The sequence below is a fragment of the Drosophila simulans genome, chromosome 3L (genome assembly GCF_016746395.2).
Source record: "Drosophila simulans strain w501 chromosome 3L, Prin_Dsim_3.1, whole genome shotgun sequence".
NCBI classification, from domain to species: Eukaryota; Metazoa; Arthropoda; class Insecta; order Diptera; family Drosophilidae; genus Drosophila; species Drosophila simulans.
Window position 1 is genome coordinate 5,232,253 of NC_052522.2, and position 23,381 is coordinate 5,255,633.

Here is a 23,381-nt window from a genome sequence, read left to right on the forward strand (position 1 = left end):
TATGAAGGACCCAGCCACCCCAAAAGCCAGCCAAATAGAGCGAAAAATAAAACGCGAACAGAAAGGAATGTCATCCCGCAGCAGCAAAGGCAACATCAATATAAAACGGAAAATTTATGTGCTTTCAATTCAATTGCAGTTTTCGTCATCGATTGAGGCATTTCGCAACCTCCCTGCTGGCTCGTTTGAAATATGCCAAAAACACTCGCACACACACAATGGGGGCCATAAAAATTCACTCAATGGCAATTAAGCCTGACTATCGCCAAACAAAACCGTAGCAAATCAACCGGAGTCCGAGCCAAGCCATCGGCCAGGAAAAGCCTCCAAAACCGCCCCGAAAAAACCCCGAAAGCCCCCGAAAAACCCCAAAAACTGATAGCTGCAAACCGTTGATGACAACGTCGACATCGCGGCATTATGACTTTTGGCCTTAAGCCAGGGATATTGGAGCGGCGGTAACTGAAACCGAGGCTAACCAGCAAAAATCAGCCAAGCAGTCAGTTTAGTTTAGTTTGGTTCAGATCTTTCTATCCTTTCTTTTTTTTTTTTTTGAGTGGGGTGGTGCAGCAAATGTGGCATAATGAAGCAAACCAGTTGCAATAAGAGGGCCAAAAAACATAACCAAAAATGGCCAAGCCATTGAAGCAACCCATTCCGCAAAATACAATCGAAAAAAATTAATTTACCAAAAGCTTTCAAATTTCTTACCTATGAATATGTGGTATATCTGTTAAAGCTTCACCTACTAATTCATAATAATAAAAAAACTAACTGTTGATAGTTGATTAATCATACATATATGCTTACCAAGCTATCAAACTAATACTAGATTTATTATATTTGAAATTTTTAATAATAGTTTTAGTTTTTGAGTTTGGGAACATCCTTCGAGCTAAATTCTATCAAATATTGCCGCCTGCAGTTGCTGTGAGCCAAAAGACATTCAAGGTGAGCTGAGCGCAGGTTGACTAGCTGGCTGGCTTTCAGGATGGCAGGCAGCTGCTTGGCACTGGCCAATTGGCCGTGGTCACGCCAAATGGCCAACTGGCGAACTGGCGAACTGGCAAACTGGAGGAGCTGCAGCTGGAGCTGCCCACACAAATACAGAGCAGACCCAGACGAGAACGCTCTTTGAGGTGGCCACATGGTCAGCGTTGGTTTAAAACGATAAAATATCGCAAATCTATGAAGTGGCCTGGCCTGGCTTCCCAAAATGCTTCGCAGTTCCCTCCTCTTTGGGGTACCTTTGAAAATAAAATTGAAAAAAATTGCACTGACGCCATAAATCAAATGGTTATGTGTCAAAGCATCATCATAGTGTGTGGCTGCTTAGTTCGTTTGAAAGGAGTGGGTTAGCTGAATTGTGGGAGTGGCTGACAGTGTGTGAAAGGGGGTTCTTAAATTGTTGATTTATCGAAGAGCCAGCCAAAAGGCAGAGGGTATTAAAGTCTAATTTGGAAAGTCAAAGACCCGAATGTCAGCTTTCTGTTTTGAATACGACACAAGTTTCTACATAGGAGATTAGTTCTATTCATAATCTAAGCACACAAAACTGTTATACGCAAGCTGAACTAGGAAATGTATTATTTTATACATAGAATCCTTTTAGTTTCCATTTCTGCAGACAAGACATCTGAAATTGTAAGAAACTAATTTGAATAGCCAACAATTTCCACTTGAAATCCGGCATTCGGAATAGTAAAATTCCATGCTCTATAGTTGGATTTCTGCAACTGAATTTATCAATTTGCTGCCTTGATTTCAGTATAAATTTTGCATAAATAGTATTTCCACATTTTCATAATTGATAATTGCAAGTGATTTACATTTCCTGCAAGTGAATTAAGCCAAACGAGCTGGACACACATGGAAAGTGTTTAAATATGCAAAGAGTAAAAAGTTTTCCCCAGAGCAGCCAACTTGTTGCACTTAAACAGGAAAAAGGAGTGAGTGAAAAATTTGTTATGTGCATATATGAAAATTGTTCCATCAGCAGTAAACTGTTCAAAAAGAGAAGGGGAGGCGAAAAAATGCATTCAGTATTGTCGGAAATAAATGCAAATTAAATGGCCAATAGTAAAAATGCGATATAATCGTCGTGTCACCAAAGAAATTGAACTGAACTTTTCGCCTTAACTCTCTTTCTCTTTCGCTGGAGGACCATTAAAATTGCTGAGAAAGGAAAAACATTTATTAGCTACATTAAGAGACACAAGGCAACTACTTATGGGCACTCAGGACAAGTTTTAACTAAAACTCGAACAATGCGCCCGTTAAGTGACCTCTTTATGCGCCGTAACTGTAAACGTAATCTCAGCCAATTGTGATAACAACAATCAGCTACAGCTACCCAGCCAAGTGGACCATAAAAAAGTAACCAGCAGCGCTGGCTGAGAGGCTCTTAAAAAGCAGTCGGGGAAAACAGCGAAAGCGAAGCGAACGGGCCGAGAAGAAAGGAACATTTCAAATGAAGCGCATTGCATTTATCCAGTTCGCTCGACGAGATGCTTAAAGGATTACAATTGCAGCGAACGGGACACAGAACGAGAGGCGAAGATGAGCTGACTTACGCACAAAGGACGAGAGCAAGGAAAACTTTGCCCCGGGTCCTGGGAAAGCTTTGCGCCCAAAAACGGCGAGTCCTTACACAGGGAAAAAAGTCACGTCTAAAATGTAAAATAGAGTATTTATTAGCAGAAATTAACTCAAGCTTTAATAATGATAACTTTAACTTAAAAGAAAAGCAAATTAACAAGTCTAGACTCATTTTTTGCCAGTGAACACTTAAAAGTAAAAGGCAACGTAGCTGCGTGAAAAGCCAAAATAGAAATGAAATTAGCTAAAGAATACATTTGCTGCTTCAATTAGCCATTGCTGGCATTGTCTGCTCATAATTCCCAGCTCGTATCGTAACTAATCAAAAAGTGACAGGAGGAGAACACACTGGCAATGCCCGACCATGGAAACCGACTGACGACAAGTGACAACCACATGGCATTGACCAGGCCCAGCAGTTGGCCCAAACCGCCGTCACTAATTTGCTAACATTTAACAGCAATGGCAGCTACACACACACACACAGCGAAAGCGGTGGCAACGTGGAACAACAATTGCTGGAGCCAGGCGAAATGCATCAACATTGCAGTCGGCTCAAATTGTAATGCAGCTGATGAATTAGCAGCTTCCTGCCCCCAAAAACTTGGTAGAAGGGGCGGGGGGAGCCCCCAATCTGGGTGAACGGAGACAGGAGCCGGGTTCTGGAATGAGCAGCAAATATGCAACAATTATGGATGCAATATGAGCTAGCGAATTGTTGTAATTAGGCAAAGGTTTCAATGCGCAGCGCAAAATCATGCACATTGCGTATACGCCATGTATGTCGGCTAATTAAGTTTAAAATTCGAGTAAAAATGATTGGCTAATGGGAGCAGCACTTTTGGGTCGGTAACTAATTAAAATCAGTTTAAAATTGGTAAAACTATGATGCGTATTAGGTTCTAATTAGATTGCTTTACATAAAAGATTAACTATCATTTTCAAAGGATTTTTTTAAGACCAAGCTTTTTTATTCGCACATTTAAATAACATGATTTTTACTCGATTAAAGACTAAAAATCCTGCTGTTTGCGATGGAAAATGAAAGATAAATATTTGCTATATGCACAGCAGGAATAACTGTGACAATTCCCATAGAATCCAACTCTAATTAACCACAATCCAATCCAATGCACTCCATTTCAGTGCCATCGCGTCCAGCAGTAACCCCAGATAACCAGACCAATATTTCACATCAACTGCTCATTTTGTGCACTTTCCAATTGGATCATGTCTCCGCAGCAAATGAATTCGGATGCTGTTCGTACCACAGAGCGAATGCTTTATAAATTTGCATAATTTTATTTTACATGCATTGAATTGAATGCAGGCAGGCAATGTGACAAAAGCAGCAAGTAGAGAGCATCGGCAAAAATCAACAAATGGAACAAAGATAAAATTTCGAATTCGGGACGACCTTCGGTTTTTGGCCCACAACGTGTTAGGTTTTATTAAGCAGGAGCAAATTTCCGGACCGACATTTCCCAGTCAGGGACAAACACGAAAATTGTGTTTCTAAAATAATTGCAAATTGATCAACATTCCGGCCAAGTTCAGCGGTTCGAATCAAATTGAAAATCGCATGTGATGTGAGAACACAAAACTTGTCACAGTCGGTTAATGCAAGGGCGAATATTTAGCATAATTGATTTTTGGTTGTGTGCAACTGAATTATGGGGCACAATTCAACGCCTATGCAACAATGTGGCCAGGGAACATTAAAGAAAACACTTGCACACAAAAGTCAACAGCATAAACAAGGCTCGAAAAAGTGGAGAATGCCGGCAAAGGGGGTTAAATCTCAAGCGCACTTAGCACTTTTAAGGGAAAAGTGGTAAAATGCATGGACGAAATTGAGAGGGGGGTTAGAAGGACCTTTAGGAAGTCCTTAAATTTAAATTTCAATTGTGTAAGCTCTTTTATTTTGATCATTTAAGATTCTATGTTAGTTGTTAACTTAATTTACAATGAATGCATAAATCTGTGGCATAAGTCCCCTTTTTAAAATTCCTAAAAAATATAATTGATATTATTACATTAAAAATATTGTGGACTACGCCCATGGACCACAGAAAGTTAAATACACTTACTTCAAAGCGCCAAAAGCAACAAAAGGACCAAAGAGTTGAGCCAAAAAGTGTGGCCAAGTCACACACACTTAGTTAGACGCACACTTAGACAGCCTCACTAACTCGCACACACACACACGCACTGAGAGGCAACAAGGGAAACCACTTAAAAGTAAAGGCAAAAGCCATCCATGTAAATTTCTTTAACTTTTCTCCTTTTCCCATTTCAGACACTTCTTTTTTTGTTCGCCCATCATATTTATTTAACATATTTCGCACTGAATGAGTGTTTTTGTGTGTGTGTGTTTGTTAGGCACGCCCCTAAATTAAATGCCGCCCCGTGTCCTTGTGTACATTTCATGCAATTGGATTACATGGCACTGCTTTCCATTTTTCTTTATGCTCTCCTCGTAGACTTCTCGTTGTGTTTCTTTTTTGTGCCTGGCCTTTTGTACAATTTCATTATTTCGTTTTGTGAGAGAAGGAAAATGCTTTTCCACTGGATTTTCTCCTCGTTAGAGTGCGAAATTCGTTGTAACTTTGCCTGCACGAGGATTTTGACACTTTGGTAGGGATATGGGTGGTTTTAACTAGAGTGGATGTAACTAATTTAGTTATGGTAATAAGGAAAAATGAATGTATTATTAAGTATTTAAGTCTTAAAGCAAATATCTCACTACTTAACTCTCAATCATGCTCATAAATAATAGAAAAAAAGGTCTAATTTTTTTTTAATTACCATTTAATGGTTTTATTTATTAATCAATTATTAAATGATTTATTAAAAAAATGCCCTACCATGGCATTTTCTGTGCAACCCTTAGCTAATTATTTATTTAGTGCAATTATGCAACGCTGTTGAGTGGAGAAAATGGGGAAATGTCAACTCAGCACAATTAATGCTTGAGTGAGCCCATTAGGTTTTTCCAGGCGGTGAGGAAAATTTCAAATAATAATTGAACAGAATAACGATACAATTGCGGTGACCGCTTTGTTTGCTTTTTCATCGTTCTGGCCAATTTTCTCCTTATTCGCATTCTTCATTCAAAAATGTAATTAAAAGCGGGCAAAAATGAAACTTCTCCCTCTATCTCGTTAAATAAAAACTTTATTAGATAATTTATGACATTTCGCGCCGCGGGTAAAACTATGCAAGCGTCCAGATGAGGGGACTGCGGTTCGGTTGGGTGGTCTTGTTGGCCCCAGTCAAGATGCTGGAACATCCTTCGTGTCCTTATCTGCTCTCAAAAAAATTCAATTAAATGCTCAAGTGCCAAGCACGCACTCAGAGGCGCACTGATGTCACCGCAAACACATTCATTGTGCCTGTGTGAGTGCGCTTCCTTTTTGGCACCAAGGACACGGCCCATCCGCCCCAAAAAACCGGCTACCCATAATGCTGCTTAAGGTTAAGGAATTTAATTACCTTGTGGTTTGCTCGCATAACTTTCGCAAAAAAGAGAGTGAGCCGAAAAGTAGCAGAAAATTCTGGCCTATTTTCATTGCATTATCCACACACACACACCGACACATTGACACCTGGCCCTCATTTATCCCTCAACGCCTCTCATCCGGCTTAAGAAAATTTACATTTTGTGTGGGCCAGAAATATTTATTTCCATGCCAGTCGGCTGAAATGTACCAACTTTGGACGTCCAATAAATCTTGGCACATTTTTGTATAGCATACTTTTGGATTTAGATTCTAAAAGAGAGTGAAAAATCAAATCTACTAATAGTAATTATCTTATTTATGCCCAGATTAAGAACTCATTAGTCTAACTCTTTCGAGTTAAAGTCTTTTTTTTCGCCTTTGGCAATCGCTCAAAAGGTTGTTTGCAAATGTAACCAAGGCAAGGCGAACCACCAACGCGCCTTTGCAGGAAGTTTTCCTGTGGCTTTTTCCCCGAATTTTCCCCTCCCCCCTTCTGGGCTTGTCAAATTGGTTGATAACAATTGGAAGCTGGAGCTGGAGCTTCGGCAGAAACCACCGAGCCAAGTCAACCAAATAAACCATTCAAAATCAAACTAACTAAGTTGGTAAGTGGGGAAGGAAGGGCACGTGCCAAAAGTGCCAAAGTCGTTTGCCTGAAGATGCTGCTCGAAAAGCACAGTTAGCGCTAAAAGAATTTCCCGCCAACTATTGCATGTCAAACATTTGCATCCTGCAGGATGACGATCCCAGAACGTATGGCAGAATGTTCAAACTTTGTTTCGTTAGTTTCGATGTGGTATAAATCCTTGAGCTTTCAACTTTGTTGCACTGTACAAAATTACATGCACCAAAAAAAAAAAGTTGTTAATAACAATTCAGGGTGAAAAAAACGGACAAGTTGAGAGCTAGAAAAAAACAACAACGAAAGGGGAGAACAAAATTTGAGTTTGTTGTGAAAAATGCGCTACAAGCTAAGCTCATTTATCACAATGATGAAGTTGCCAAAAGTGAGGGAGTTGGTCGCCAGGATAACGATGGATATAGGGATGAGTATGGCATTGGGGCCATGTCATGCTTTTACTTTAATCATAAACCGGGGCACAGGCACTTCAAAAATGTAAAATAAGTCGCCCAGTCAATGTATTGTTCGCCGGTTGGGATAACCAACCCCTGAACTTTGACCCCCCCGCACATGCCGTTCGATTTGATTGCAGTTCTCAACTTCAGCTCCGTTGATGACTTTGTTTTTGTCAACGTCATGACTGTCATGCAGAACGTGTTCCAGTTCATGATCCACTCCACTCGTGTTGTGTAACAGATTTGGCCTCTTCGAGGCGATATTTATTGTTTTCCAACTCGTAATACTTCGAGTGGAGCGGAAGAGCTCGGTTAAGATTGCTGCCAGCTGCTTATTGCCATTAAAGGCGGTGTGTTTGAGTTATGGCTTTGATGTGTGACTAAAGGAGCTTGACTGCAACTCAAAACCCACAGTGATGCACTTAAAAATAATCGACATACATATATAAGATAAAAATATGTACAAAGGAGAATCGAAAGCAAGCTACTAAATTCAACTATAGAGTTATATATTATTAAAATATTTCCATTTGAAAAATATGTGTATAAATTGGCAGTCTGATAAGCCACGGATATGACCGGATTTGATATGACAGAATTCTAAAATGATAAACAATTTCGATGATATATTTATCTTATCCTACTGACGCGAATTTGAAGGCCACTAAAGGCTTATGCATAAATTAATATTTGACCTCAATTTATATGACCAAGGATTCAATGCTGCCTCTAAAAAGCCAGTCATCGACTGTTTTGACATTTTCGAATATTCAAATAAGTGAAAAACAATCCATTAATCGAGAGCAATTAGAGTCTGCGGCAAATGTCACTTTGATGACCTCTGAACCGAAACCGCTCCACGACCATTTGGTCATATTAATCCGCATCCGGATGGCGCCAGCCGACAAGAAGAAACAGAGAACACACAAAAAACCGCTCCACATTTCAATTTGATGACCCGATGACCTCGCTCCGGTGGGCGTGGTCCGGTGGGCGTAGCTGTATGTGGTCATTGTTTGAAGGGTTAAAGGCCTTAAAGTCAACAGTCAAGGCCTTATCACTTAGGAGGGGAAGGCCGCAGTATTTTAAAGGACACAGCTTGCTTTTGTGTGTGCTAAGCTTTACAAATTCGTTATTAAGATGTTTAACCCAAAAAACCGCCACAAATGTGTGGTTAGCACAGCAAGCTAAGCAAGCTGAGTCAAAATATAAAAAATGGTCCCAAATAAATGAGCAAATAAATAACCAGTTGCCTCAGTCAGACTGCTCGCAGGATATCTGGTGACTCCAAGTATGAAGGTGCGGTTAGCTTTGCCCCCCAGGCATTTTTTGTTGTCTGGTGCGTGATAAGCACTCGGGAATCTCGCTGCTGGACAAGCACTTTAAGCTATGAATGGAGACCCTTACACAGATACACACGCACACCAATGTCCTGGGTAGCACATATCCCCAAAAACAAGTTTCATCAAATGAGACTTACAAGTCACAAAAAATTGAATGTTGATGCAAAGGAAATCAGTGTTTTCCATCACCTTTGTGTGATGGAATTGATATTCTTAAGCTGCCATTAAAATTTAGTTCCGTTTAATTTTTACTAGACAAAAAAACAATTCTTACAAAAGGCTAAACCATTTTATTTCATCCCGTGATGCATTTTCTTTTTGAACTTTAAATTATATTATAATTTCAGCATTTTCTGATCATTCTATACACTTTCTTTTAGCCATCTGCGACCAACCTACCCAGCGAAAGTTGGATATTTTCACAAATGTTTCCACTTCCACGCAAACATAATTTAATCAAATATATACACGCCCACACAGGTGGAAATACTGGCGGCACATATGTTACGCATACGCAGCGTTGAACACTTAAAAATGCTGGTCACTGGCCGTACGCAATTGCGTGGCTAAACCATAAATCACAATGCTTGTACAGTGCCAACACCTGCCAACTGAACTGGAGTTTAAAACGGGTGAAATCGATGGGTAGGCTACATACATATATAGATTTTAGCCATCGGCGGTGCAGCCCTTGAGCAAATGCACTAATTTCCACCTTTGGCATGCAAATTGATATATCAACTGAAAACTATCTGCGGGAGGACACTGTTTGATGTTGTTTGCCTTCAGCGGCGTCATTAGCATCAAAGTAAATTTACGTTTATAAATTAGCCCAAGGGCGAAACGAACCGAATGGCGGCCATAATTCAGCTAAATCATATGACAGGGACAATAAGTGATATGATATGGAGGTGGAAATTGCAGGCGAGGAATTCAGGGAAGACCTGAATGTATGCAAAATACTTCGCCGTAATTCCCTCACCCTCGCTGCACTAAAACAAATTTTGTAGCCTGATTTACTTAAGAAAATTTAATAGAATTTGTTGTATACTAGAACGTTGGGGTTAATACGTCAAATATAAGAAGCTATTCAAACAGAGGAATATTTATACAAAAAAACCTACTTTACGTATACAAACTGAACTCAAGCATAATATCTTGCACGCAATAATTCCAACTAAAATTCTATTATAAACCTGTTCTATATTTGGAAGTCAAGTGGAAAAGATAGGCGCAACATTAAGTGGATTGAATAAATTTGTGAAGATAATAAAAAACTTATATGTATAAATTAATAGCGAGATATTGTTTACTTAAAATGGCATTATATACAAGTTTTTAACTACCTTTTCGCGAACACCTTTCATCAAGCAGTCGTGGCCGAGCGGTTAAGGCGTCTGACTAGAAATCAGATTCCCTCTGGGAGCGTAGGTTCGAATCCTACCGACTGCGATCGTTAAATCATTTTTTTTTTATTTGAGTTTGCTTTTTAGTGTTATTAAAGTTTATTTTTTCTGTTTTTTAAAAAATGTATTCTTCATAGAGATTTTTTCGTGTGCATCCAGCTAGTTTGTTCGTTGGCACAACTTATGCAAATTGCTATTCCTTGGCTTGGTCTTTGTCAAGCTAAGAAGTTGCATACCAGCAACTTGCTGCAGCTCATAGTTTCCCCCTTAGATGGACTACATAATATATATGTATATAGCTGGCATATATATAGGAAAATTGCATGTTTCACTGCAATGAAAACAAATCGCAAAATTACCATAATCAAAGCATAAAAGGGATTTCTGTTTTATTCTCAGACACCCGCACAGCATCCTCCTCCACTCTTAGCCTGTTGCCAGCTCAGAGTTTCCGACCAAGACAAAAGAAACGAACCTCTTTTCCTCTTTTCGGTGCTTTCTTTTTGTTTTTCGAAACTTGTCGACCAAGTTTGCTCAACGAAATATTTTAAAGTAATTGGCCTCGTTTGTTGGCTGCCCTGGATGCGAGCTGCGAGGGCAAATTGAATTTCGAAATAGATCTATTTGAGTTTGGTAATTGGTGCGGGGCTCCTCTTCGAATTGTTTTTGACAACTTGCAGCTCGTACTTTATTGTGGTCCTTCATCCTCGCGCTGCGAAGAATTGGAGTGTAATTGAGACAAAGGGCCGAAAGAAAGTTAAAGACACGCAGAATATTATATGGTTTTTGAGACAGAACTCATGAGTTTTTAAAATATTTTTCTAAATTATTTGTTATTTAAATTTAAAAGTTAAAGCAACCTGATTAATTAACTTTAACTTTGATAGCAAAAAGGAGTTTAAGCGAACTGACCAATTAAAAGTTGGCAAAGGGGTGTGGCCAAAACTGATTGGCAAGTCGACGAGGGCCAATAGGAAGGGACCCAATGGAAGGAGCTGCAAAAGGAGGAGTTAGCTTAGGCTGGCCAATTAGAGCAGTTCAATGGGGAGGAGCTATAAAATTAAAATGAATAATGCATGTTTATAAATACTTGTGTTAATTATACCTGGTAGTGTTACTTTTACATAGATCAATATAAATATAATTAGGTATTGAATATTTACCTTTTAATACTATTTTTTTGTGATTAATGAATATAAAATATTTAAATGCTTGCTGTATATTCAAAGGGTTAGCATTAGGCAGTATCATATTAATTTAATTAGATGAAACATTTACCAATTCTATTTCAAAAGCTCTCAGCAAAGCTTTTGGCTTAAATAGTTCTCGATTGGTTTTTGCCTTAGCTAAGCACAAACTTGTCAAAAATTACAAAAATTAGATTAGTAATTTACACGAAGTCTAATAAATAATGCAAATGTATTCCAAAATCATTATTGACCTTTGCAGTAATGGAATTCAAACACAGCCTGTTGTTTTTCATGGTTTTGAGTTTTTATTTTCTTTACAATTTGTTTATAGTTACTAAAATACAAAAATTTGTTGCTAAAAAATATGTTTCCAATTTCGTTGCTAATTTACAAAAGACCTACGGAAAATAAAAAGCTGTACAGCTGGAAGACAACAATCGATTGGACACGCATACATACATAAGTACAGTAGACACTAGAAGACTATGGACGTAAGATATGTACCAACTAGGAACACACAAATTATACGAGACAAGACAGGACACTAATTACCAAATCTAGGACAATTATTGCTTTCCAGTTTTCAAAATGGATGGAGGTGGGTTTTGGGTACAAATTCGATTGGGTTCTACGGGTTAAAAGAAGAAGCCTGCTCCTCAGCGCCTACCACGCCCACTTGGGCGAGACCTTGTCAAAGTTCCACTCATCAGGATGCCCCTCATGGCCACCGCCCTCCTCCACGGGACTCATCTCTGACCACTTGAAGGGTCCGCTGCCGATCTTTCGCATGGCAATGGCCCTCATATCATTTCGCACAGATCGCCGTTCCGTGATGAGTTCCATTTCCGCCAGACTATCCGCATCTTCGATGCTCACACTAAGTCGTTCGTCGCCCATGGAGGCGGCGGGTGGAACCCCACCATCCTTGCCATCATCCTCCAGAGTCCTGGGCTGAGTATGTTGGAATCTCAGAAAGACTGGACCCGCAAAGGCATGGAAGTCGCTGATGCCCAGTCGGGCATTGTAGGAGAACAATTTCAGATCTATGTTGCCATAGGCAATCGACTCCTGGCTGCCCAGCAGATCGCCACGGAATCCATGAGTGCGCAGATACTTATCCACCGACGCCAGACTGGTCAGCTCCTCCTCATCGGCCGCCGTCAGCTGTTGATCCTCGCTGTAGTTGACGCCGCTCAATTCCAGGACATTTTTGAAATACGGCACTCCATTGGCCAGCCAGGACGTGTTGCCGGGCACCAGGAATCCCTGAGTAACATCCTTCTTGGTCATCATGCCCGGCAGCTGCTCGGCAATCCAAACCATATCCCTTAGCTGATCGTGCCTCTGCTGGATGGCTGTCCTATCCTTTTCGTTCACCACCACTGGAGCATCGTCATGCTTGTCATCGCCTTCAAGGACATTGTATAGATTATCCTGCACCTTCATCTTGTTCAGATCAACGGTGATCCACTGCTTGGCTCCCGTAAATGGATGCCTCGACATGGCACTGGCCCAAGTCTGACGATTCTGGGATATCCGATTGGCGGCCATGACACGAGCCACCAAGGGCACCATCTTCTTGGGATCCACCGTCTTCCACAGCTGCAGATTCTCGTTCTTGATGCCCACTCCTCCGACGATTGCATGCAGATGACGACCTTTGATGGTGTAGAAGTCATCGGTGGATCCGAGAATGCCAGGATAACCGGTGAAAGTGATATCCACACCGGGCACCGTGTTACTCCGCAGTTTCGGCGAGAAGTGATAGTGAAACTTGTACCGCTTCTGGATTCTCAACATGGAGGAGTAACTTCCAGCCGTGCTGTGACCGAAGAGCAACTGAAGTACCTGCGGCGACTCCTCCTCCTGGACGATCTTCGTCAGCATGGTGGCACTCGGCAGGAAGAAGTTCTTTGGCTGATCCGTTCCGGGTTCCTCAGTATGTTCCGTACTATTCTGCAGCTCATAGTTCTCGTAGTAGATCTTGAGATCCTGAATATCGGCAGCGGCGTTCATCAGCAGAAAATCGGAAAATGGTATCTCCTCCTCCAAGTCGGATCTTGCCCGGGATGCTCCTCGCTTGTAGCCAGTTTCCAGGCCCTCCAGCTGGGTGATGAACAGATGCAGCTGATGCCAGTAGTGATCATTCTCAGCCTTTTCAGTCTGCCTCTTCAGGCGATGGTAGTTGGTGGTCAAAAGTTCCCTGAGCCAACCGCAGAATTTCTGGGTGCTTTCATCACGCTCGCAAGAAGAGGAAATGGTACTACAAATTGTGAAAAAAAGATATATTAATAATCAAAAAAAATCCAAGATAAATATAGAGCTATCTTACTTGGACCACTGATTGTAGATGTTCCTCCAGGTCAGCGAGCCCTCCAGCATTCCGGCGGCATAGGCCTGCACCCAATCCGGATAAGTTCTTTGCGTCTCCACTTCGATTTGGGCCCATCTACAGATTAACAATGATATATTAGAATCATGGCTAGCAATATGTTATGTGGTTAACACCCACCCATTCTCATAAACCGAATCCTTGTAGCAAATCCTGCCAACACCCGTGGGAATGTTGACCAGATCGTTCTGCTGCTTCCAGTTTTCAATCTGGAAGCCCACCTGCTTGGTCCACAGAGCGGTGGCACAGTAGGTGCCATCGTACTCCGGCCTCTCCATATATCCGATGAAGAAGGCTCCGATGACCAAGAGACCAGCACCGATCAGGATGTAGGTCCCTATCCGCGTTTTTTGCCACGATGCACCAACGACTTTTAACATTGTGCCGGCCGTCGTGAAGCTGCTACGATGCAAAAATGGAAAATCCTCTCGAGAAACGATCCTAGAATCAGTGTTCCACCAGTCAGATTCCAATTGCAGGACTTATCCCAGATAATTGTGATCGGCACGAGCGGCGTAGGAGTGTCCAAGACGGTGGGCAATCAGGTGGCCAGTGTGCAGGTGGTTCTGTGGATGGATGGTGAGGGTGCTTGAGGAGCAGGAGGTGCTGATCTCGGTGGCCACGCTGTTGAGCGCCTTGGCCGATTGGTTCATGGGTGGTGCGCTGCTTTCAAGCAGAGATTCCAACGGTTTCCAGGTGGTTATATTCGTGCTAACTATTGACTTTAAATGGCTGCGGTGGTTTGGCGATGCGTTTATTGGAGCTTGGCTATGTCTTTTGAGGTTCAATTTGTATCCCTGGAAAAGTACAACCATAATTAATATGTTTGAAAATACGCAAAACTTGATCATAATGCAGAGACTATGACGTCTTGATGGAATATTTATACATGACCATATAACATCCATTCATCGATGTAAATATTTACTAAACAAACAAATCCAATGATTTGTGTTTATTACTACACACTCATTAAATATTATAAACCGTACCGGAATCTTCCCAAATTCCGCCCTTGAACCATTTCCAATATTTACGCACTTTCCCTGATCTGATCCCATAATCCCGAGTGTTTATCTCACACTTTCGCTACATTTGGCGAAGGAAATTCCTTCTTTTTTGCACAGAGAGCGAGAGAGCGGTAAACAAATTTAAGCATTTGTAAAACTAATAAATTATTTTTATGGCTCGAATAGTACTCGAGTGGCCGAATTGCTATATGGCTAAAACAGCAGCTGGGCCAATGGTAAGAGTGTGCGAACAAAGATAAGCAGGTGCCTCTACAGATCTTGCAGAAAAATCTACATAATAAAATAATCCACAAGAGCGCAATGGAAACAGCGGAAAACTTTCAATCAGTTAGTTAGCCTGTCTTGGGGTCTGTCCTTAGTTAATTAATAAACAACATTATGATTACAAAAAGGCAAATTGCTTTGCCGTCTATAAATATTACAATTTCAAAGCCAATGCCAAGCATATTCAAGATATTGCTTAATCCATAATGTAAATTGGAAATTCTGATCGGAAATTCCAAATTAAACCTGTACTATTATACTATCTGGCGTAAACAATACGCATTTGTGTACATTGGACACGTGGGGCAAACATTCCAAACCATCAGTATCAGTACGAGTACTATAGTAGAATTTTGTTTTCCTTGCAAATTTTTGAGCAATTCTGAATGGTATTAACATCAATCAGTCGGCACGCTGATACAATTAAAATTCTATATTGAATCCCATTTTGTTTTCCCTGATTGTTCCTAAATGTATCGCAAAATGCTTGGGAATTTTGGATATACGAAAGCGCAAATATTTAGATGGATATTTGGCAATAATTTACGACTAATTTGATGATTATAACAGATGTAAAATCGTGTAATAACCATAAGTCTTACCTTTTGTTTCCCGGGTCCAGGAAGCAGCAATATCACAAGTCAACCCATTTGAAGAACTGCAAAAAATGAAAGGAAACAAATTCGTTAGTCTTTAATCCAAACATTTGCTCAGACATTCGGTCATCAACGCATTATTAATTCGTATCTTTGTTTATTTATCCAAATGGTCGCAAGTCTCGTGATTTGTCTGATTTCTGCCGACATATAGTAAGGAGTCTGGAGTGTCTTTGTTTACTTTGGATTATAATGGACATCGCTGGGCAGGCGCACGCGCTTATTATTTATTATTTGTCACAAAATGTTGATCATGGCAATTACTGGATATGCGATATGATATACGATCGCCAATTGGCTGGTGGCCTTTTTTATGGAAGTATGGAAGGTTCGTTATCTAGTTCTCAGAAATCTAATATATGGGGTTCACATCGATCTATCAATAGCTATTTTCATATTCTAATAATCTTTTTCCTAATTATTCATAGTATAATAGTCTTAATTGCGATTAATAAGCTTAAGACATGGGATTTTTTATGACGAAACACTTAATTATTATGACATATGGCATATAACTAGAACTTATGGCATTGAGCAGCTATAATAATGTATTTCTCAGTAACAATTTTAGTTCCAAGTACTGTAACGTAGGTCATTTAACTGAAATGCCTGGCAACTGAGCTATTTTTGTAAAACAACTTTAATTGCCTGGTAACTGCAACTTGCGCACCTTTTCTTTAAAGCTTATTCAAATAGCACCTTTTATCAGAAATAGTGAAATATTCAAGCGAATCATTCTAAATCACCTGTTTGGAGGGCTATTAATGCTTTCGGCTGTGTGACTAACCAGTGAGCTATAAGCAATTATTTAAAGGCCCAGTGTAAACATTCGTATTGCAAATTCGAAAAAATATCACAAGTACGAACGGAAATTCTTTCATTTCACTCATTTTCATTTCAGTTCGCTGTGCAAATAAACAGCAATCAAGATTTAAGGAAAAGAGTCAGCCTCAACACATCAATCGATGCCATCAGTATGAATGAAATAGGTTTATATTTTTAAACATATTAAAGGTAATCCGTAACAGAACTTAATTGACTTGCCCTCATGGAAGGCTGCAACCCACAACCAGGCTGTCAATATCATGGGTATACTATATAGTTGAGTATACTATATAGACAGATCCAACTGAAAAGTTCGAAGTAAACCTCAACTGACGCATTAGCGCCATGGCAGGAAAGCTAAATGCAAACTTGGGAGCATAAAAGTGGCGAAAGGTTGTGATGAGATCGCACTGACGTCTTTGCGGCTCATTTAACTACTTAACTCGATTAACGCTATTATCATTATCGCTGTGCAAACACAGTTGTTTTGTTTTCCATATCCATATGTATCCATATAAATCCTCACTGTGCGCTACCGAGCTAAGTAGTGCCATTGTTTTCATAGCCCTGACAAAATTATCATATGCACTTATACAACTTATACTTATATATGTATGTACAACCATTTTGTCAGTTGATCAATCAAAACTTAGTCGGCGTAAATAGTTTACACATGTGTTCAACTTTCGCTGTCGCCAAGTGAAGAATATTGATAAGATTGTCAGCATATTTATTAGTTCAATATTTAGATATGCGTGTCTAGCTTTTGGCATATTAAGAACGTAAGTTCAATCAACGGAATTCCATATAGTTTGCTCAGATAAGATAACACTTAGTCTAGCCGCGATTAAATTTTCCGTACAATCGAGGAAATTTACTGGGGGAAAATAAAGTAAGTATCTTGCTAATTTCTTTGTTCAACAATAAATAGCACATCATTTTTGGGAATTTATGAACTAGAAAACACCCACATTTTCTCTAAAAACTTTTCCATAATTCCATAATTCCCGCGTATATTTACTTGTTTTCACGATTATTAATGATTTTCCATTGGGAACGGAAACTTTTGATGGCTGCCAATAATTTCTATTGTTCATCCATTTAAAATATATATATGCGCACTAAGGAAACACTTGAATATAACCCACATTCTTGGTATATATTTTATTATGTCTACACTGCTCAATTCCATAAAATATGCATAATCTTTCTTTAAAATTCCGAACGCCACATGTGGCATTAAGTGGAATAGAGGCTTGTCGATCACCGAACGTGCCACGTGTGTTATTCCGGAAATAATGCCATCATTAGCGTATTGGATAACCAATTCAATTCAATTCACTCCCCTACGATTGTGGGAATCACTGAATGAATTCGCACGGATCGCCAACGCAGCAAAATCATGGCTTTTGGATTCAGGTAACGCGAAAACTGCTAACTTGGCCGATGCCACGCGCCGCCATCCAGTTGACAACGCCACAGATTTTGATGAGCCCCATCACGGAGTCTAAAGTCTGGAGTGAGTGCCGTGTAAACTGATGCCGGGACAACTAAGTTGGGAGTCAGCAGAGCAAGTGCAGCCGTTTTGTAAAGCCAGACAGCGCCGCACTGCGAGGGCATACACTGAGCACAATTAAGCTATAATATAATATAGTATTGCATCAAGATTATAATATCTTGCTGACACATTTAGATTTTACTTTAATACTACAAACTACAAACTTTGTATTCTATCAATAACCAAAAGCAAACCCTTTAAAAATATATCTTTTGACATACTTAATATGATATATTTAATATCAATATATCTTAGTTCATTCGTTTTTATCCATTTATTTTTCCCGCAATGCAGATACATTATCTTTTGTTGGAACTGCACATTTTCGGACCGGAGCCCTGTCCAGTGTTTAGACTAGTGACAGACAGACAAAACCCCAAGCGCCGCGTCGCGACGTCTGGACTGGCGAATCTGGCGATTCTGGGGGATCTGGGGATCAGAACAGTCGGAATTTCTATGGTCCGCACGTGGACGAGACAGGTTATGCAGTTTGGAGAAGGGGGCTGAATTTATGGGGGATCGTCTGAACGTGAGGAGTAAGTTGTAACAAGCCAAAGGCGTAGAATTGCATCAGATACTGCCGTGTCCACTCATCTCAGCTGATCCGATCCAACACGCTCCAATCGAATGATAATCGAGATGCTAACAACCCATCCAGCTGATTGCAAACTGAGTTGTGAATGATGCGTTCAGTTCGCTGATTTAATCAGATTATAGAATATGGCAACAATTTGATTAGCTAGGGGCTTGTGCGGGAAATTCTGAATTAGTGAATGCTAATGAAATCGGCGTACAATATTGTGTTCATAATCTGCGATCGCTTTGAATTCGTGAATAATCGGGCATATTCAAAGCAATTTCATTGTCCCCAAATGAATCTATTTTCACATTGAGTTCCCAGGGGAAGGTGATCTATCGAACTCATGATATAAGTAAGTGATATAACTTGAATGTTACTTTTGAAAGGTTTACCTTTATATAAGAACATCATTATAAGACTGTACAGTATTAAATACTTTTTAGGAAATTGATTTTGGATTTGCTCTGCTTTTTTAAGAGTTGTGATGCACTTTATTCAATTTTTCTTTTCAAAAAAAGTATTCGCTATTAAGTCGCAATTACATTGAATGTCAATGGCACAGCAAGCTAACTGTTACATATACACATTTTTAAGACCTTTCAAAAACTAATCAGTTCACAAAATTCTGATGCAACCGAAACCGGTTATTTTGAAGAATCCCACGGTTGATAAGTTCGTTTACCCCTTTCGATAAGTCACTTACCAAAATCTAATTCGCTTATAAATTAACTGCAATTAACTGGAAATTCGATGGGACTGCGACTTAATTTGTATTAAGATTGTTTGTTTTCCACGTTAACCGGAAAAATCTGCACCAAATAAGTATCTCGAAGATACAGCGGAGTCTCCTTTGCGTCAATCTCTTAGCCCGATCGCCCCGTTTCTGTTTGGATCGTGCGAATGCGAATGCCTTGACGTTGCCACCGAAACTGTCGGCGCTTTTTCGGCACTCGGCTTTTCGACTTTCGTCTTCTCTCGGGTTTTTCTAGCCACGCCGACGATGGCGGGAAAATCGTGTGAAATTTTCATACCCGCTAGCTGAAAAGTTCACGGGTATGTGGTAAATTTTCCCACTTGGTAATTTGGAAAAATTATCTTAGCTATCTTAATCAAATATCTTAGTTATGCATATATTTTTGGTATGCGATATATAGATTTCACATTTTTCTCTGAATATTAATTGTTGGCATATATCAGCTGTTTTTTAAAATAAAGAACATAAATGCTTATGTTTGGAAATTCCCCAATAATATTGAAAATAAAATTCAGAACTTTCGATTTATGGCAAAACATTAAAATAAGAATTGGGACAATCTTAAAACTGGGTATCTTATAGTTGGGAAAATACTTTTATTTTCGTGCTAGGTCTTTCAGAATCAAAAGTTCTATTGAACTTGGCCGCCATTTTCGAGGAAGGGGTTCGGTTCGCTTGGGTTTTCCTCGGATTGGCAGGTGCTACATATGCGGCATATAGACAGCCAGTCAGTCAGTCAGTTATCTCTGCCTAAGAAGTGAAAACTCGTAGGTTGGTCAGCGCGAGGTCTTGGGTTAATTACGCAAGGTTCTTTGGTCAGATTTATTTATGGCCACTATGCCTGATTTATTTGCGCATTTTGCACTTGTCCATGCAAACGGCTAACTGACAGGCAATCGTGTTTCCGCTTGGCTACAGTTTTACAATTGAAATTGACATTTAATTGAGCCGCATTGCAGTGCGCAATTGAAAATGGTTTTCCCATGAAAATTGTGGGGCACTCAGCTTCCTCCCAATGCTTTCTAGTGCATTTCACTTTCTTTGCTCAGCAAATTGATAAGAGTCTCATTTTTGGGGTCAATCAACAACAAAAATTCTTGGCGACTTGTTCTCAATTGAAATGAATTGAAATGGCGACATGTTAGCTTGAGCATAAATCACACATACATATATATATTCACATTTCTAGAGCGCAAATCGAATGGCGGGGATAACCTTGATTAGTCTTTATCTCTTTGGGTTTTCCTAAGCCATTTCATTGACAATTGTCGGTCAATATCAAAGCTAAAAGTGATCTGTTCAAAAGGGAGGATTCTCTACAGTCTCTAGATGGCCTGCTTAAACATTCCCTTTATTCATCATACTGGTTCATTGCTCTGCGCCTTCCTGTTCTTCTTCTTGGATCGTCTGCATTCCTTTAAGCTTATATACAGTAGAAATTCTATAGCTTTAACTGCTAAGCTAAATCATATTTCAGCTAATTAGTTAATAGTTCTTAAAGAAGTCACTTGTATAATTTATATTGAATGCAATTTCTATTAAAACTATATTTTTGAGCACTAATCTATTGCGTTCAGTTAGAGGTAGCGAATCTCTACTGTACGCCCAGCCAGTAAGGACAAGAACCTCAAGGATTTTGACCTCATTTGTCTGGGGCTGTGGGAACACGAGAATGTGAGCAGGAGCTGCCGCTCCGCCTGGCCACTTCTCGGAAAGACCTGCCCCCCTCTTGTTTAATAGTTTTTATTGCCTTTATTTGTTTGCTCAGACTGAAGAGACTTCGAAGAACATTCATTGAAATGAGCCGCGCATGCGCAGTGGAACAGGGGCAAAAAAAAAACTTGTTGCTAGGCGGTAAAATTACCCCTTTGTTCCCCGTCGATCGTTTTTATTTTTTTTTGAGGTAACTTGAGAAGTTGTGTCTTGGTTTTTTTATATATTATTTTTTTGTGTAGCTTGTATTCTAGGCCATTGGCTTTTGAGGTTGAACTCTTACTTTTGTTCAAGCGAACAGAATCGTACTCGTTGGCAAGGTTCTCATTTTGTAGAGGTTTAACTTTTTCTTAAATTTTACTTGGCGGCCAAACCGAACTGCTCAGGTGTGTAGCTCGAACTAAACCGCCACTGATTTTGATATGTTTGTGGTCCTCGCATCCTCACATGCCGTGCAAAAAAACAGAAGCGTTATCTACTGGAGATAATGGTGATGTTTCAGCGGAAAAGACACTAAAACGGTCGGATAATCTACGTAAATACGTCAAGTACGATGTATTTTTGGATGCCCTATGTCTTAATTGTTATATGACATGTTTATTTGGCAAACCTCCGCTTGAAGTTCAGTGAGTATCTGTTTACTGGGTCCTCACCCATGTCAACCGCCTGCCCGACACTCATGTGATCTGTTACGATTCAGATACAGATATCTGAAATATATATGTGGAAGTTGTTATTTAACGGCTGACTCAGCTTCGGGCTAAAGTCTAGCCGATTACCGATAGCGGAGTCATTCACGGAACTTAATCAGTGCTCCCGAAGAGGCGACAAGTGCTAAAAATAAGCGGCACCATTGGTATTTCCCCTCTGAACTTTGATAAGAGCATGCGGAATATACAAATAATATCGCAAAAAGTTCGCATATTGCTAATAAAACTCATATGTAGGAATTAAAGCTTTAGTGGAAAACTGTATAGTGCCGAAAACAACTCACACAAATAGCACATTTTAGTGTGAAAAACATGAAAATATTTTTAACAAATGTGATACAATTATACATAAAAATATATTTATACACGCTTTAAATGGCTCACACAACCTATTTTTAAAATCAATGAGTTCAAACTATGAGTTCTTTGAACTTATACTCGGAATAAATTAGTTTATATAGGAAAATTACTTATAAATGGAAAACCCAATTTCACTCAAGGGACAGTCACCCCTATTCCGACTCGTCGTCTATCGAACCCCGATCCCCAGATAATCCTTATAAATATGTCTATCTATCAACCCAATGATGGGAAAAAACGTCCCCAGACAATCGCAATATGTTGACCCTATTTTTGTCGGTAAACAGATATTGCGACGCGTTCCTGATTTTTGCGATGGCATTTCGAGGTCAATAAATGATACAATGGCAGTGTTTTCACTAACAGTTAACGCTTAACACTCGAGTTCAGTACTCTTCTACCGATTCGGTTTCGGAATGAGATCGAGATTGAGAGCGAGGACAACTTACCGGAAAATTGAAATGGCTCGTGACTCAGGCGAATTCCGCGCCGACAAATAAGAGAAATTCGCAGGGGGGTTTTAGTTTCAAGATGACACTATTCGTTGGATCGCTGCTAAATTCAGCCACTGCGAACACGATTTTAACACGATTTTGCTATATAGTCACACAACGCTCTCGTGTTAATTATCCATGAAGGGCTACATTGAAAAGGCGCAGGGTTGGGTGTGTATAACTTTTTCCGGATTACACTCTCTATGCGATTGGTTTGATTGGCGGCGATTGGGAACCAAACACACTTTTATTTCGATGCAAAAACTTGTCACTTCAGATCATCGAAATGTTTGATATGGTTATTGTTGCTATGCGGCGTGTTGGAAATATCAGCGGCAAGTAACTAATTATACAGCGTGGTCGAGTATATGTAATGTGTGCTGCTTGAGTGTATTTTTTATTGGCGGAGAGTTTGTTAGAACGCGAGAACGTGGCGTTTATAAATGTTTAAATAATTTTTTGTAATTTAATTGAGCGTCGGACGATACTCTCTGTTTCTTGCACGCGGTACGTATGTATTTTTAGCGTCGGCAATTGCACATCCAAGTGAAATTGAACAGATAACAACGAACTGAAAACTCGAGTTCAACACGCAAACACAGATCACAGGGAATTAAAGCGATTTTCCTTCCGTTTCGACTATGCGCAGCGGACAGACTGATATTGCGGACCCGAAGCCGAAGAGTTTTACGATCGCTCGGTTCGGTCTGTCCGCAGAAAGTGCGAGAGCAACCACTCAACTACACTGCACTACAAAGCAGTGATTTGTTTTGAGTATGGTCTTGAAAAAAAAAGATTGTATTCTAGGCTACAGAGCACTCATACATGTATGTTGAGCAAGGTCTTTAATATAAAATATAACCTTTATAAAAAGCTTTGTGAATCTTGTTTATTTTTTACAGACATATATAATAAATAAAATTGAAT

At 39.8% G+C, this 23,381-nt stretch overlaps 2 protein-coding genes and 1 non-coding gene across 4 annotated transcripts; 1 reads left to right on the forward strand and 2 right to left on the reverse strand.

Annotated features, from left to right (window-relative positions):
* Window positions 1-9,891: 9,891 nt before the first annotated feature.
* On the forward strand, window positions 9,892-9,973 carry Trnas-aga. Its single transcript has one exon. It is a non-coding gene; the product is annotated as a tRNA-Ser (tRNA).
* Window positions 9,974-11,399: 1,426 nt separating this feature from the next.
* Window positions 11,400-13,889, reverse strand: LOC120284200 (putative phospholipase B-like lamina ancestor). The gene is made up of 3 exons (XM_039293185.2): window positions 13,630-13,889; window positions 13,450-13,566; window positions 11,400-13,380 (listed from the first exon to the last, which is right to left on the reverse strand). Exons 1-3 carry the CDS (start codon window positions 13,887-13,889, stop codon window positions 11,781-11,783), a joined length of 1,977 nt encoding a protein of 658 aa, XP_039149119.1. The 3' UTR covers window positions 11,400-11,780.
* A 102-nt stretch (window positions 13,890-13,991) lies between these two features.
* Window positions 13,992-23,134, reverse strand: LOC6736865. Of its 2 annotated transcripts, none has more exons than XM_016170157.3 (3): window positions 22,410-23,134; window positions 15,407-15,462; window positions 13,992-14,306 (listed from the first exon to the last, which is right to left on the reverse strand). In XM_016170157.3, the coding sequence occupies exon 3, from the start codon at window positions 14,160-14,162 to the stop codon at window positions 13,992-13,994; it is 171 nt and encodes a 56-aa protein (XP_016030517.2). In that variant the 5' UTR covers window positions 14,163-14,306; window positions 15,407-15,462; window positions 22,410-23,134. The 2 variants fall into 2 exon arrangements, 1 of the variants encoding a protein (XP_016030517.2); XR_005543907.1 differs by lacking the exon at window positions 22,410-23,134 and adding an exon at window positions 19,127-19,352 and having other exon boundaries at window positions 14,164-14,306.
* Window positions 23,135-23,381: the final 247 nt, after the last annotated feature.

Bases quoted from the DNA above. Each gene is read 5' to 3' on its own strand.
- LOC120284200 (XM_039293185.2), bottom strand. From the start codon at position 13,889: ATGTTAAAAGTCGTTGGTGCATCGTGGCAAAAAACGCGGATAGGGACC. The intron at 13,567-13,629 runs GTGGGTGTTAAC...GTTAATCTGTAG, and splicing joins GATTCGGTTTATGAGAATGG to ATGGGCCCAAATCGAAGTGG. The intron at 13,381-13,449 runs GTAAGATAGCTC...CACAATTTGTAG, and splicing joins ATCTACAATCAGTGGTCCAA to TACCATTTCCTCTTCTTGCG.
- LOC6736865 (XM_016170157.3), bottom strand. From the start codon at position 14,162: ATGAACCAATCGGCCAAGGCGCTCAACAGCGTGGCCACCGAGATCAGC.